This window comes from Sander vitreus, chromosome 14 (assembly GCF_031162955.1).
Source record: "Sander vitreus isolate 19-12246 chromosome 14, sanVit1, whole genome shotgun sequence".
NCBI classification, from domain to species: Eukaryota; Metazoa; Chordata; class Actinopteri; order Perciformes; family Percidae; genus Sander; species Sander vitreus.
The window spans coordinates 7,584,885-7,600,992 of NC_135868.1; the positions used below are offsets into that span (position 1 = coordinate 7,584,885).

Sequence of the window (16,108 nt, forward strand, 5' to 3'; positions counted from 1 at the left end):
GCTATAAGCTCCTGACCACTTGTTTATATTGATCAATAGCAGGTTAAGGTGTACCTTTAACAAAAAACAGCCAACAGCTTATACTTTCAGACATTTTTAGATGTCTGGCAAAAGACAAATACTTTCCACCCCTATAAACCAGCACCTATAAAGGTCTGTTTTTTTTTTTTTGTTTTTTTTTACACTTTTTGTACAAATTAAACACGAGGTGTGAATTGGTGAACTTTAGAGCTGCTAGTAGGTGGATTTTGTCACCTTTGGACAGAGCCAGGCTAGAAGTTTAGCCTGATTCCAGTCTTTGTGCTAAGCTAACTGGCTGCTGGATGTAGCTTCATCTTGAACGGATAGAGATGAGACTGATGCATGAGTCTCTTTTGATGTGTCTTTTTTTTGCTATGCTTGAAGCCAAATTTTGAGCAGGACAATTCAAAACTAAACCGATTGAGCACTTAGATAATTTAAAGGTACAATCCACTAAATACTCTGACTAATTTGACCTTATAGAAGTTGTTAATAACTTGATTAATAAATACCTAGTCTGCAATTCACCAAGAACAAGCACCACAACTAATAGTAGTATTAGCAGTAATAAACTGAAGTGAAATGACCCCAAAAAAGTACAAGACTTAGTAAATTCAACACTCTAACAACAAGATTTTAAGTTCAAGACCATTTAATTTGCCTGTTACTCTACACATCTTACAGTTCACACAGTTTTATAATAATTCATTTGGTTAAACATTTGACTGTGTAAAAATACATTATCAATTTATTGTGTCTGCTGGTATAAGGTTTGATGCAGGAGAGCAAAGAGATGACACTGAATTATCCATTCATCTTACTGACAGTCAGTATAATATATTATTTTCAGATTCCAGTAAATAATGCAAAACAAAATATAAGAGGCTAAAATGTGCTACTAATATTTTAAACAACAGTATAGCCTAAAAAAAAGAGTTCACCAAAAAAAGACAATGAACATCCAGAAGTATGACTCATGTCGTCTGGAAGTTGTAACGGAACAAAGCGGACAATAAAAAATGAAATAACTTATTTATAGAACATAAATTATTATTTCCAAATATTTACACATGGTACCTTTGAACATCAGTGCATCACAGACAAAATTATGTATCTCCTCAACGAAAAAAAAAACTGGTGAGAAACCCTGTGCTGGCTTTTTGTGGAAATGTACCGATGGTGGTTCAATCTGAAAAATAAAAGGACTTCACATTCTCTCCAGCACTCGAGGACGTTCCCTGAGTCGTAGGCCATGTGAAGTGCTGAAAATCTGCTTTTTTTGAGTCATGGCAGAGAAGTCACTCAAGACATCCATTATAGGAAAAAAATGTTTACCTGAAGTTTATTATTTAGTTTCTAAAGTAGTAGAAGACAAAACAGGCCACAAATATGTAATCAATGTCTTAAATTAATAAAAAGTTTGACTATTATTGATGATTAGAACCTTGTAATTAATTTGGACATAAAGTTATTAAGAATGATTACATGACACCCCAAAAACCGACCTATGGTTTGGAGGACTTGTTGGATTACATTGTTGGACTGCCAGACTTCTTTGACGATAGGGAGACTGTTTTTAATACAGGACGTTTAGTCTAATCTAACATCACATATATTAATGTTCATATTCATGTAACTTTTTATAATACTAACTGTCCATTAAAGTTTAACATAGTGCTCGTGTCCCATGGGCCAAACAGTGGTTGGTAAAAAGGATAAAATCATTTTGTGTTTTTGCACTGACAATATTTTTATAAGAGTATGCAATTATTTTACTTAAGTGGGGGATATTAAATGTGACTCTCACTCTTAAAGGAGTGGTTCAACGTGTTTGGAAAGGATTTGCTTTCTTTAGAGAGTTGGATGAGAAGATCGATACCATTCTTAGACAGGAACGTGGTATCAATCTTCTCATCTAACTCTCCGCAAGAAAGCAAATAAATGTATGTTGACCTATTTTTTTTTTTAAATGTTTCTTGATTTGATAAGTTTATCTTATCATATAACCATGAATATGCAGTCGCTGTAGTGTTGAAGTGGGCAGAACATACAGAAAAACAAATGTTTGAGGTATTAAACATGACCTTGTTGGGTGTATGGTTCGGAAATGCATCACTAAATATTTTTTGCCAAACAAATCAAGCAAGTTTTCCATATTTCAGGTGCAGCCTCGCCACCACACAGACTGTGATGCTGTTTGATTCCCACTAACCAGAGAGCCTGACCGACATAAGGCGGTCAAAGTGAAGCCAGATCTACTACCTACAGCCACAAGACTCAACCACCATGTCCTCGTACTGTTTGTAGACCACATTGTTTCCTGAGTCGATGTAGAGGATGCTGATGGGGCTGAGTTTGGAAGGGGCGCAGCAGCTGGGCGGCATGTTGCTGGGGTTCATTGAATTCATCAGAGTCTGGATGATGGCGTGGTTGGTGGGCTCCAGGTGGGAGCGCAGGGGGAAGTCACACACCCCCTCACAGTGGTACGCTTCATAATCCAGTGGGGCGATGATCCAGTCGTCCCAGCCCAGGTCTCTGAAATTGACGTGCAGCGGCTTCTTGCTGCACCTGGATTTGGACTTCTTGCCGTGTCTCTTCCCGTGGCGGGTTTTCGACGCAGCCGTCCTCCTTCTCCTGCTGGCTTTGGCGCCAGGGCTTCTCTCTTTGGCCTTCCTCTCCAGACCCAGCAACGCTCTCCCCTCTCTCCTCTCACTGAAGAGGGTCTGCCTCTTCTTAGACCTGGTGAACACCACTAAGATGGCTTTCTTCTGCTGAGGCCTGCCGTGCCTGTGCAAGCCCAGAAGCTGCAGGTCCAGCTCCCTCTCTGGGTTGTCCAGCATGGCCCTGAGCTCCAGGCAGAAGTGCTTCCCCTGGTTCAGGTGCTGCTGCTCTTTGAATATTTCCCACACGTCCAACACCTCCCACTTTGGCCTTTGGGAATCCTGCAAGTCCAGTGTTTTGGAGTCGAGCAGCTGCCGGTCGTTGCAGGAGAGGAGCTGGATGTCGACGGGCTCTGTTTCCGATATCCTGAAATTCCCAGACACTTTGGTGTATATCCTGAGCTCGGCTCCCAGCACCTCCGCCTTTTTGGAGAGCGTTGAGACGTCGAACAGATACTGCTGTCTCCTCAGAGGGGAGAGTGGGAGGTCATCTGTGGAAAGCATTAAAACAGCAGGGTCAAATGCATTCTCATGGGGATGATGTGCATACCACAGATATGTAGAATCTAACAGGAAAAAGACCATTATTGTCTGCACTGAATTAATATGGGAGAGAAAGTATGAATCATGCAATCAATCCTACCTGCATGAACAGACCTTACCTATCTCTCTCTCTCTCTCTCTCTCACACACACACACACACGCGCACACACACACACACACACACACACACACACACACACACACGCACACGCACACACACACAGCCTACAGTAAAGCTCCATATACCTTGTCCACTGTCCACAAAACTTGCAATAGTGTTTGCAGCTTTAGAAGACCGAAAGAAACTGGCGTTGAGTCCCAGTCTTTCTGCCGTGGAGAAGGTCTTGTAAATAGACAGCATGTAGTCATGAGGCTCAATTAAGTCTTTAGATGTTGCTTTATTGTTTCTGTCGATGGATGGCGGAGCGTAAAAATCCTTGAAATACTTAGAAGCTTCTTGTCCATCAAAAATCCTTGACACCTTGCTGCTCTTCGGGGCAGCTGGAGGGAAAATAGCTAGAGTGTGAAAACAGGGGATTTCCCAAGCAAACAGCAGAGCCCCGCAGAGAAAGGCAAAGTGATAGAGATCCATCCTCTGGTCTCGTCCTGAATCAGAGCCGGAGCCTGAGCTGTGGCCGCGGGGACCACGGGCAAAGCCGGAGCTGAACTCTGCATCCACTCTGCAGCAAGTGGCTACTCCGCAAAGTGCGCACAGTTTCGGAGGACAGGCGGTGCAAAGTTAAAAAAGGGGGGCGAGAACACGCCCACATTGTACTGTTATCGTTTTAAGGCTAAATAGAGGGCGCAAATGAAGGCTGTAAAACTAATTGTTCCTCTGTCGGCCGTCACCTCCCTCCCGGGGAGGCAGATGTGCGCTGAAAGGACGCTCGTCAACTTCTGGTGCATTTTTGGACACCCATTTCTGCTTCTACGAAACCAAAATGGCTCTTAATTTGGGATTTTTGTGTCTAAGTTTTTTAGAAGTTTCTCTCTGTTCAACCCGGACTTTAAATATCACTGCAACTGCACCTCAGTGCAGCATGACTTTAGGATTTACCACGGAGTCTCCTGCCCTCTAGTGAAGCGCAAACATATCGCCCTGCTGCAAGAAAGGAAATATGCAGCCAATCAGCTTCCTTCAGCACCATGGACAGAGTCTTCTCTCAGCATTAGAAAATATTACACTGATACAATAAAGATGTTGTATATCGATGAAGAATAGAATTTATTGAAAAGAGAATATAGTTTCAAAAAATCAATCAACAAAATGCAATCTTGTTACAGTCAGTCTGTTTTAAAATAGAAAACCTATATGGATCTTACACTCAAAGTGTAATCATATCAAACAGACATTCACACATAATACAACACCAGAACGAAAACAATTAGATATTTTAACCCCATCCCAATCATTTAAAAAAATCTTAATAAAAATTGACCACAGGAAAAGAAAAACCACCCATGTGCGTAATATATTTAAGGATTAGATTTTTTTATTTAGCAGATTTGTTCATGTTAAGGTATCCTTCATAAAATCCTCTTAACTTCACAGAACTATTTAACATATGAGGGTGCCATCTAAGAAGCAGGCCACAGCGTAGATGATGCTGACCAGACACAGACTGCCAGTAGACACGGTTGCGCTGGAGCTGAAGATGCTCCCATCGGTAGTGGGCTGTGGTTGGTTTGTGGACGCAGTGGATGGAGTCTGAGTGGATGGAGTCTGAGTACTTGAAGTGTTTCTGATGGAGAAGGCACGTGATTGGGCGCCCCACTCCTTCAGAGTGAAGAGCATGGTCAGGTCCTCACCTGCAGGGAGAGGATGAGTAATTAATGTGGTGGTTCATGTTGCATGTTTCTTGATTGTGTCCCAAGTTGATAAACTTCTGCACCCAAGTTTTTCTTTTTTTTTATAAATAATGTTTGGAATTTTCCTAAAATAAACCCAAGACTGCAGTCCTGACTAAATAGAGGGCGCAACTTTTTTTTGCTTGAAAAATAACTAAAGCTTTTAGCTCTATTTGCTGCAGAGCTCAATTTCCTCTCTGGTGAAATGCAGTTCTTTATGTCACACTACACACTTATTGTTCTGGATTATTCATACTATTTTGTTACATGTGCCAGTTGTATTAGCCTCTTTATGTTGTTTGTAATGTATTTATTGCTGTGACAATGTTTTAAAGCTCCCAATTGTAAGCATGATGAAGACATACCGCTGTTTTGAATGGACAGGTCGGTGAAGTTTGCCCAGCAGGTGCTGAACAGGATGGTGGTGTTTCCTTCCAGTCCGTCTACACTGTTACCACTGGAGTTCTTCAGGCTGGCTGTTACGGTGAGAGTTGTCACTCCCACAGAGACGCAGTTACCCTGCAGACAACAGCACAAGTCAGCGTTTACAGACAGAAGCTACTTCAACATACCGTTAAATCTTAGCTAAAATCCCATTAGTTAGGATCCCATTAATTCCACTTCTATTCTAAATGCAAACTGAGTTTTATGTTGGTAGTCAAGTTAGTTTGATCCAGAATAACATTTTTATGGTGACTTAAAGGAAATTACTTTGCTAATAAAAATGGTATCAAATTAGTTAAATTCTGTTCACATTTAATTAATAAAAGTTTGTATAATGATAAGGTGAATATACAGTCTAATTTAGGCTAAAAAAGGTAGAGTAGGCATATTTTAAGGTGGTTCTAGATTAGCTAAAAATTAGCATTTTTTTGAGCAAGCACATAAAAGAAACAAGCACACAGCCTGAAGCAATGAGAATTAAAGACTTTGCACGCTAAATCAAATAGAACTGTCAGTACTGTACTCAGAAATCAAGATGAGAAAGATGAGCTCTCCGACGATAGAACATTGGGAACAGAAGACTGTAAGCTTTTTCTTCAAGCAACTCTCATTATCAGTCAAAAACAACCTCCAAACCAAATTATTTTATAATAATAATTATAGTATTATTTTAGTAAACAAATTACATAAAATCAGGGAGATCATCAACAAAGGTCACCAGATGGAAATTTCCCACATCTTAGCGAGGTATCTGAAGGCACCACATCGTCCCATTGTTGTTTGTTTACATTGTTCACTCACGGGGGAAGGCAACATTTTGCTACATGGTGACTACAGGGAAGCAGGAGGATTTTCTGTTGTTTCTCCGTCATATCGCACTCCGACAGTAGTCATAGTGTCTGGAATAGTCAAGCTGCAGGCTACTGGTAAGCTAATGTTACCCTGTGTCTTTATCTGCATGTTAACGTTACCAGCCGGTAAACTATGCTGTCTGCAGGGATTTCACTTCTCGAATGTTGTGGTTACCATGGGCCGAGTCGTTCTGTCGGTCATCTCTCCGTTTTTTATATGTTGTACACTTGAAATGTCACAGAAACATTCTGTTGTGAAGCTGGGTAGGCCACTGTTGTATGAGTCAGACCAGTTAACACAACATTAGGGCAGGGCAAAATAGACATCAGCTACTGCCATCAGGCGGACATCGGCCTATTCCAATGTCCAGCCGATGCATCGGTGCATCCCTAATAATAATATCCGATCCTGAGCTGCTATAAATCCCCGTTGATGTAATTTCTCTGATTTAGCAGCAGCTGTGCGATGAGAACAACCTGTTTCCAGATGCATCATTGCCTTACCTGCTGATCCACAGCCATGAGACTAGGCTGCTGGTACAGAGGACCCACAAACTCTCCGGCTATCGGCTCCTCTATCAGCAGCAGATTGTACACCCTGGACATGTAGCTCACTGTAGGCTCCTCCCTCGTCACTTCTGCTGTGGCCTCCTGGGATTCAAAGTGAGAGATTTTTAGTGTAGAGCTTTTTACTCAGCAGATGTTGTTAAGATTAAGTCTTGACATTCACCTGATTCCAGCTGGGGTCAGATGATGGGGGGAGGAGGCCGGATGACGCCCATTGAAGAGACGTTGAAGCCGATGGACTGACTGAGGTTTCCGGAAACTGCTGCCTGACCCAGATCATCAGCGATGCTCTTCAACAACGTAAAGTCCTCCTCATCTGAGACAACAAAGGGAACACAGAGATGTACAAGAATCAGGATTTATGGGCCAATGTTCACAGATTAGACCTAAAAACAGTCTGTAAATACAATATAAGCTCAGAATGTATTGTACTCCCACTCACTGTTGGTGCTGTTGGTGGTTTGCTGGACTGGAGGTTTCTTGATCTCCACCTCCACTTTCAGGCCTGTAGATCTCTTCCTGCGCCGTGCACCTCCATCCCCCCGGATGATGTTAGTGATTCGGATCATATTTGGGGGAATGTTGAGAAACGCAGCAAGGTTCTGGATTAGACTTTCTGCCGAAGAACTGATCCTCAGTCATGGCGGGCAGCTCAAAGGAGATGAAGAGAAGCGGGGAAGTTCGGATCTCCACTGGCTGGGTGCCTCTTAGTACGACCTTCATCATCTTGTAGTCCCGGTCGAAGTAGTTGGTGCCCACAGTGGCGTTCAATTGGGGGACATATTGATCTGAAGGGATAAAAGAAAGATAAAGATAGGGGCGCCTGGGTAGCTCGTCTGGTTGAGTGTACAAAGGCTCATTCCTTGCAACAGCGGCCGCAGGTTCAATTCCGACCTCCGCAGATTCGAATAAAGAGTTTATCCATGCATCAATAACAGATAGATAGAGTGAGTTTGCATGTTTATTAATATACATAGCCTATTTGTATAGTTATTTTCAAACAAACATTTGTAGTTTACACTAAAATAGCCTACTGTATATGTAGCCTATTTTATATAAATATTCTATGTATGTGATAAACAAATACAAATGTATGACATCTGATATATATCACATATATCGCTTTTAATGACTGCTCCGAAGCAAAGATGTCTCATCAGGGATGTACACTTTGGGAATTTGGAAAGCACTTCTGTCTCGTCTCCCCTGTCTGTGCCAGTAAGAGAGTGGGCGTGGCCAATCTGCTTCCTCTCACCTGCCTGTTCAGTCAACCACCTGCTAGTCACCAGCATTGAATGCCACCTCACCCTGCTGCGATATTATACCTGAGGTGCTTCTCACTTCCCCTATTTGATAGCTCCTCGGTTGAACCAGAAGTTGTTCTCGGCCTCCTTTGTGAAGGCCGTCTCAAAGCTCTTATTCCTGCCCTGAGGAGCGAGCATCGAGGAGAGATCAACGAGGAGCTATGAGCGAGGATACACGAGAGCAGCCTTCCCAGAAGCTGTGCAGCTGAAAGCCATTGCTAACTGCGCCCATACAGCTGACAAATTCATGTGACGCTTCAGAGGAAAGGATGTCTCATCCCTTTAAAAACACATTTCCTTGTTTTCTCTCTCCTCCATGATTTCTGTGTCTCTCCCATGCTTCTTGGGTGGGACAGACTAAGACTCGAGGAAGGGAAGCAAGTGGAGGAACTGGGGATGCAATTTGAGTGTGTTCTGTTCAGTTTTTAAGCACATGCCAAACAACAACAGCCTACATCCATCCCATTTTTAAATCCATAATATCAAGGGAATTTTTTTTTAATTTTTTTTTTTATCATTGATCATCAATCAAATGCATGACCAAAATGTTTAAATGTTCATGCCTTCTCCACACATGAGAATTGAGATTGATTACACCTACAGCAAAAACACACCCGACATAATAAGAGTAGAGTGTTTAATAGATTCTGAAGGCCCTAACCTGCTTGTGTAAAGCATTAGTACCTGCATAGATGGGCTTCTTCAGGGTGTAGTCAGTGTTGTCAGCGTTCCACTGAACGTTAGTTGGGGCAATTAGATTGTTGTTTACATACACATCCAACCGCTGCGGCTTGGAGTAGAAGACTGATACCATGACGCTCTGCACATATCAAAAAACAAAAGGTATCTAAGTTAAAAAATCGTCACATTTAAAAGAACTCTACTACTTCGTAATAATATTGTACTGGAAATCTAATAAGGGAAGCTGTTAATGTTGTCGACTGTAATATTTAGTGTTCTCCTGGCTGTGCAATGACCTCAGATGGATCAGCGTTGAGCATCATGAGGCGAAGTTTCTGAGGGCTAGTACTGGTGAAGAAGACATCGTAGGAGCGACCGGTGGCCACAATGCTGTGGAAGAGAGACACTCTCTTCCGGCAGGTGTAGCCTGAACACCAACCGTGATCCTGAGGACCTGGATGCAGAGACAACTGAATTAAACACTTTCTGTTTTCTTTTTCAAATTGATTTTCTAGTTTTTTTGGGGTTTTATTCATATCAGAACTACAGGATGCAACCAACCGTTGATCAGATCCAAAAAGCCGTCTCCGAGCACAGCGACGGGGGACAGACGTCTGGTCTCTGTGTCAGAGTCCAGACTCTCAATCGCCAGCATCCTGTAGTTCAGCCCGAAACACTTGTAGCTCTGCCAGGAACTCATGTACGTGCAGTCTTTCCTGATCACACCTAACACCGGGAACACATTGCAGAGTAAAGACGACAGAGAGTGACACACACACACACACACACACACACACACACACACACACACACACAGGCTACAATTACCACAGTTTCCCCCACTCATCCTGTCTCTTTCTATCAGGGAGAGAGAGAGAGAGAGAAGGATCACCTTATGACCGGCGCGTAGAAATACGCGTTCAGTGTGAGAGGCCAGGCAACACGATCAGGCACTTATTTACGCTACGCGACACTTAGTGGGCGGTGTGCTCCCAGTGTGAGGCAAGAAGCAACACAGCATTTAGGAAAATTTGTTTTATTATTTATGATTTTCTGATATACCTGTCGCAGAGGGGTAACACAGGATAGCAAAGGTAGATGTTTAATAATTCTTCTTGACTCTTTGCAACGTCTTAAAACAAAAAGCATAAAACGTGCATACATAATGTATTAATTTAGCTTTATTAATTAATTTTTTATTTGCATTGCTTTTTTCCCTCCATTGATCTCGCTACCTTTGTGTGGAGCGATCTGGTTCACAGGGATGCGGCTGCCGTTGAGGAAAGTGAGCATGACTTTTGGGATGCGGTAGTCGCCCAGCCCTCTCCTGGGATCACCTCCCCACTCATACTCAGACTGAGGCACCACAGCTCCCACTGCACCCAGGAATGAACCGTCCAAGTCCTTCAACAAGGTCTTCTTCTTCGCGTCGCAGTCCATGTCCACACAGTCAGATGGGTTCACTTTACTAAAGCACAAATACATCAAGTTAGCAACATTATTTCACCATGCATAAAACAGCAGAAAGTTGTAATCTAAGTCTTATACCGGTTGTTTTAAGTTCGAAAATTTTGTAAATTTGTACATGTCAAAATACACTTGTATTGTCAAGTTTAAATCCTACAGTACATTTAAGCAGCAACAATGAAAAAATGTGGCTTTGATCAGTTGCCAAGTGAAGACTCTAACTCAGAAGCGTTCAAGGAAACAGAGATAAACACATCTCAAAATTAGCATATCATTTTTACAACTTTGAAGACATTTTTAGATTATTCTTAAACACTAAAATCAAATATTATTTTCCATGCTCCTCTAAAAACTATATCAGTTGTTTTCATTGCATTATTCAGGTGTGTCTCCAATTTTTAAAATAATGTTTTCACTGTATCATATACATAGAAATTGAATTGCAGATTTTGCAAGCCTGATATCTGTTGATTTACCTCACATCAGGTCTGTGGATGAAGACTCTGGCCTGCTCTGTGCTGTTGATCATCGTTATGCCTGAAACGTGCACAGGGTGCTGCAGGTCCTCGTTGATCGGGTTGGTGATGAACATGAAGTTAGTCTCGCCGGAGCAGACGTCTCGGAAACCGACGAATATCGTGTCTGAAAACGAAGCAAGAGAAATGAGGAAAAAGGAATACGTTCACTGTGAAGATGGCAAACATCACTCCATCAATACTACTACTCCCACACCTCAGAGCTTGAACTCACCTATGACTTTCATTAGTCCTTTGATGGCGTTGTAGTTGTTGTTCACATGATGGGGATTTATTGGTGCACTGTTGTGTGCAGATCCAAAAGTTGGCCAACAGATTCCAGATCTGCCACCTGTACAGAGTGAAAACAGAGTTCTCAGTTTAACCTGCATTTAATCACAAAAAGGGGAACTTCCAGCACTGTTCAATGATGTTTAAATTCTTAGTTGGTTAAATTAAATAGTCAAAATGACACAATTAGAGCCTCTTTTCTAATTTATTCAAGATCTTTGTTAAGTCCAGATGTCCAGGTTAATTTTTCATTGCAAAAACAGTTTCTGTATCAACACAAATCTTTATATCAGAGTTATCAGCAGCATGTCAGCTGAGAATATTTAACTTGGGTAATGTAAAAAAGCAAGTGAGAAAAAAAGAAAAGAGAAGTGAGAAATTAAGGCAAATCCAAAAACATTCCAGGCCTTTCTCTCAGCCTAAGAATGTCACGGTATCCCCTAAATGAAAACAATAAATCTACTTTGTAGCAGTGACATGTGATGTTTTGGCAGCATCAGTTGGTACTGTACCTTTGAGAGGCCTTGGGGCTCGATGGCCGTTGCTGATGACCATATTTAAAGTCACTGGTGGGCAAAGTGGCTGAACAGTTGAAGCTCGGGCTGCTGCCAACAATCAAGGCATTCTGGGAAAAGATGAGCATGAGGAATTAAAAAAATATGTCAATATTAAAGTCACTGAAACTAACTGGACACTAAATTAACTAAATGATATGTGATTAATATGACAGAAAAGTGAAAACTAAATAAACCCTCTCACCTGAATATGTGCAGTTTTATCTGCGTATGCGTGGGAGAGAGAAGGAGGAGCGAAGATGAGAGGCATGATGCCCATCCCGTTGTCCACCAGGGTCACGTTGGAAACAATAACATCCATGATGGTCTGTGAAGGGAGGGGAAGAACAAGATGATGATCCGTTGTCATTTCTTGTGAATAATCAAAAAATCTATATCCTGCGGCTCTTGGTCTTTATTTCAGTATCCATAAACTCAGCTCTTATAAATATTTCCCTGTAAATTGAATAAAACCCAGTGATATTAAGACCAGAGTTTCAGATATTTTGGTCCAGTAAACATAAACGTTTTTACATGAAGATTTGCATAATGTACCTTAAAAAGACAGCAGAAACTGAAAACACTTCAGTTAGTTTAGTCTCAATAACCTCAAAGAGACTCAGGTGCCCGTTTCACAAAAGCAATTTGCTGACACACAGATTGCAAATGGTAGCAGCGACACAAACTGCAGACACATTTATCAATACTACAAGGCTTTTGCATGCTCATGAATGACTTGCAAGTATGGCGTAAAACGTGAAAACAAACAGAGAGGCAAATGATCTCTTGTAGAAAATTTGGAGAACAGAATGGTAAATTAAAGGCTTAAAGTCCTTCTACAGTCGTCTGAATTACAGCAGGCTGCTCATCTTACTCTATATATCTGGTCTCTATTGTTGTATATGAGTAAATACCCATGGTAAATACCCAGTTTTTCTTTACTTTTCATGACCCTTAACATCACTTGACCTTGAGATTAAGAGGCCCAACTCTACACTCTTGATGCAGTTTAATTGAATCAGAATTGCTTTGTGGATGAATTAAGTCCATAAATGAAGGTGTCCGTAAAATAAGAGTATTGAGACCTGGAAGTAGATGCCGTAGTCAAAGCTCCTCCAGATGAAGAAGCCTTGGATGAGGCTGCAGCCGGGCAAACCGTCTTTGTTCAGATAGACTCCGAACAGACCGCCGTGAGCCTCATTGTGAATCCACTTCTCATTCTTGTTCAGATAACCTGCAGAAGTCACGGAGGGAAAAAAATCTGAGAACTTCTGTTCTGCATCCTTCTCGTCAGTCTGAGCACTCAAAATCTATAAAATATGTCAATTTTATTTATAAAGAACCTTTCATTACATGTAAACCCCAAGTGCTTTACATTAAAAACAGCATACACATTCAAACAAAGCATGAATAGAAATAAGAAAACACAACCAGACAATCAAAAAAAACAAATAAGACATACAAGTGCGACCACACACACACACACACACACACACACACACACACACACACACACACACACACACACACACACACACACACACACACACACACAGTGTAGTGATTAATTAGTAATTAATCAAATTCCTGAGATAATGAAAAGGTTTGATTTTGAATGAGGACACAGTTGTGCTGGACCTCAGGTCATCAGGCAGTTTGTTCCAGAGAGCAGGACCACAGTAACTGAAGGTCACCTCACCAGACCTGGATCTAATTCTGGGTACAGCTAGAAGGCCTCTGCCTGATGACCTGAGAGTCCTGATGGGGTTGTGATCAGTGAGCAAGTCAAGAGATGTACTGAGAGCTAAACCATTAAGTGCTTAATAGACTTTAAGTTTTGATATATATGTCTTAAGTGATAAAATGCTGTTTTGGTGATATTGGTGATGTGATTTTCCAAATTGAGATCAGTATCAAAAAGAATGCCAAGGTTTCTAACTTGCTCACTTTATTTCAGAAAGAGTGCATCCAGGTGTAAATAAATCTTTTGTCTATCATTTTTAGGACCAACCCTCGTTAATGCAGTTTACTAGTTTGTTAATAGGACTGAGATCATCGGAGGAAAGTGAAATGTACAATTGTGTGTCATCGGCATATGACTGGTAGGATATATTGTGTTTCTTAATGATAATACCAAGTAGAGCCAGACCGATATATCGGTGGGCTGATATTATCTTATATATATATATATATATATTAGGCATTTTCCAAACTATCGGTATCTGCATTTATAATGGCTGATAAATGAATATTTAAAAAATAAAATAAAAACAAAACACCCTTCAACCATGTTATGAGTGTTTGTCTACCAGAGGGCGCTCTACAACGTCCCTGTTGGCAACACTCGTGTTTAACCCTTTAGGTTTCATATCTTAATTGTATTAAGATATGAATTGTAATTGTATTTACATTGTATTTATAAGAACTTTAATACATTTTGATGTTCCTCTGTTAAAAATCCTTTATCGGTCGGGCTCTAATACCAAGCGGGAGCATGTGCAGATTAAGTAATGGTCTAAGGACTGACCCTTGTGGTACCCCAGAGAAGATTTTTCTTTCTGTTCTGTTTCTACCTGTTTCTACTAAACATGAAAACTCCTGTCCTTCAAGTATAATGAACACCAGTTAAAAACAGGGCCAGCTAAGCCAACGGAGACATGGACCCTTTTAATTAAAATGTCATGGTCAACCAAATCAAAAGCAGCAGTGAGATCAACTAAAATTGAAATTTTTTTCTGTTTTTATGAGAGCTTTTTCTGTGCTATGATTCGTTCTGAATCCTGATTGGTATGTATCATATACAGTATATTGTGATTTGAAAGATACACATCCAGTTTATATACACTTCTTTCAAGTATTTTACTTATAAAAGAGAGATTGGAAATTGGTCTGGTAGTTATTAAGTGTACCTGGATCCAGATTGTTTTTCTTTAGCAGAGGTGAGACAACAGCACGCTTAAGAGAAGCAGGGAAAATGCCAGTCTACAGAGAGCAATTAATAATATTTTCTATGGTCAGAACAAGTGCTAGACTTTAGGCGCTGAATTACTTCCTCTAGATCTTTGAAGTTGACAGGTGAGAATGTTGACATTGAGCTTGCAGCAATAACTTTGGGTGTGGGTGGAGCGGGGCTAGATTTATTGCTGCAATACATTGTTAAATGTTATATTATCTCTAATATGAGGCATTTTCTTGAAAAAAGACAGCAAATTCATCACATTTAATATCACCTGACATGATTAGAAATTCAGAAAATGTCAGGGCAGCATAGAAATGGCCACTATCACTTTGGTTAAAAAAAAATTCCGTCACCTGGACATGGTTCACCATCGATACGATAAGCGACTCTCTCGTAACCTGCTACAATGTTATGCTGCAGCACAACATTTGTCCCCTCATTGACCTGAAAAAATACAGTACAGATCATAAATGCAGCAACAGATTGTGAATACTATAAGTAGTTTATATTGTATTTTGAGATGAAGGGACCTCAATGGCAGCTTTCCAGGCGTAGTTAAAGGGCTCCTCTCTGTATCCAGTCATCATCACCAGGTTCCTCCTCAGTTTTATCTTGTTGCCCCAAATTCTGAAACCTGCAAACAGGAATGCATTTGAATACTTTAAAGAGTTCCTTTTCAGTGCTGGGGAAACTGACTTCACTTTCTTAACCCTCTGGAGTCAAGAGATCCGCCGCCGTAGCTCAGCTGGATAAAAATAAATATGTCATGTATTTAGATTAATAGCTATAGATTAATAGATTAGTTTCAGTATTGCAGGAGGATCTAAGTCACAATGGACAAAGCCAAGGTAAACCAGAGAAATGCCATGCAGCTTTGATCATAATTCATTTGGATACATGCGTTGCATTTTGGAAGATGGACGGGATTCTGAACGCTGATGTCCACGCTTCGCACACAGCAGAGCAGAGTGTGTTCAACATGCAGCACATGTACCTAACTGGGAACGATACGGTTTCTGGTGCAGATGGCAACTAACGTTATGCTCGTTACTGTAAGTATAATAAAACCTTTGTGAGTAGAAAGCCAAATACTTTATCAATACTTACCTGTTTAACAGGCATAAACATGTAAAAAGCAATATTTCAACCTGCTCTGTCTGCATGTGGTCTCTTTATCCTCTGCCGCTGCTGTTTTACACAACGCGCTACTCTGCAAATAGCGATTTTTTTACAGTCTAAAACAAAAGCTGTCGAATTGTATTCTAAATGTTTATCTTCTAGTTTGCCAAGAATCTCACAATTTGGGAAAAATCTTTCAAATTTATCTGCTGGCGTAAACAAACCATCCTCTCCGCTAAATCCACATGGCTACTTAATATGCATGCAAATGAGGTCATCAGACT

The 16,108-nt window shown here is 40.9% G+C and overlaps 2 protein-coding genes across 2 annotated transcripts in view; both read right to left on the reverse strand.

Moving 5' to 3' along the window:
* Nucleotides 1-2,279: 2,279 nt before the first annotated feature.
* Nucleotides 2,280-3,816, reverse strand: gdf6b (growth differentiation factor 6b). Its single transcript, XM_078268045.1, has 2 exons — nucleotides 3,471-3,816; nucleotides 2,280-3,172 (listed from the first exon to the last, which is right to left on the reverse strand). The coding sequence occupies exons 1-2, from the start codon at nucleotides 3,814-3,816 to the stop codon at nucleotides 2,280-2,282; spliced, it is 1,239 nt and encodes a 412-aa protein (XP_078124171.1).
* A 607-nt stretch (nucleotides 3,817-4,423) lies between these two features.
* Nucleotides 4,424-16,108, reverse strand: part of LOC144529271 (fibrocystin-L-like) — a 63,291-nt gene continuing 51,606 nt past the window's right edge. The window contains 19 exon segments of the mRNA XM_078268268.1: nucleotides 4,424-5,033; nucleotides 5,438-5,591; nucleotides 6,872-7,018; nucleotides 7,098-7,127; nucleotides 7,129-7,250; nucleotides 7,377-7,551; nucleotides 7,553-7,722; nucleotides 8,923-9,058; nucleotides 9,216-9,373; nucleotides 9,481-9,645; nucleotides 10,155-10,387; nucleotides 10,863-11,028; nucleotides 11,137-11,253; nucleotides 11,705-11,756; nucleotides 11,758-11,817; nucleotides 11,952-12,074; nucleotides 12,832-12,980; nucleotides 15,059-15,149; nucleotides 15,236-15,339. Of these exon segments, the coding sequence (XP_078124394.1) occupies nucleotides 4,783-5,033; nucleotides 5,438-5,591; nucleotides 6,872-7,018; nucleotides 7,098-7,127; nucleotides 7,129-7,250; nucleotides 7,377-7,551; nucleotides 7,553-7,722; nucleotides 8,923-9,058; nucleotides 9,216-9,373; nucleotides 9,481-9,645; nucleotides 10,155-10,387; nucleotides 10,863-11,028; nucleotides 11,137-11,253; nucleotides 11,705-11,756; nucleotides 11,758-11,817; nucleotides 11,952-12,074; nucleotides 12,832-12,980; nucleotides 15,059-15,149; nucleotides 15,236-15,339 (2,603 nt within the window). The 3' untranslated portion in view covers nucleotides 4,424-4,782.

What these genes read in the sequence shown, in the direction of transcription:
- gdf6b (XM_078268045.1), bottom strand. Translation starts at nt 3,816, where the DNA reads ATGGATCTCTATCACTTTGCCTTTCTCTGCGGGGCTCTGCTGTTTGCT. An exon ending in TTTTGTGGACAGTGGACAAG is followed by an intron (nt 3,173 to 3,470) that starts GTATATGGAGCT and finishes TGCTTTCCACAG; the next exon opens with ATGACCTCCCACTCTCCCCT.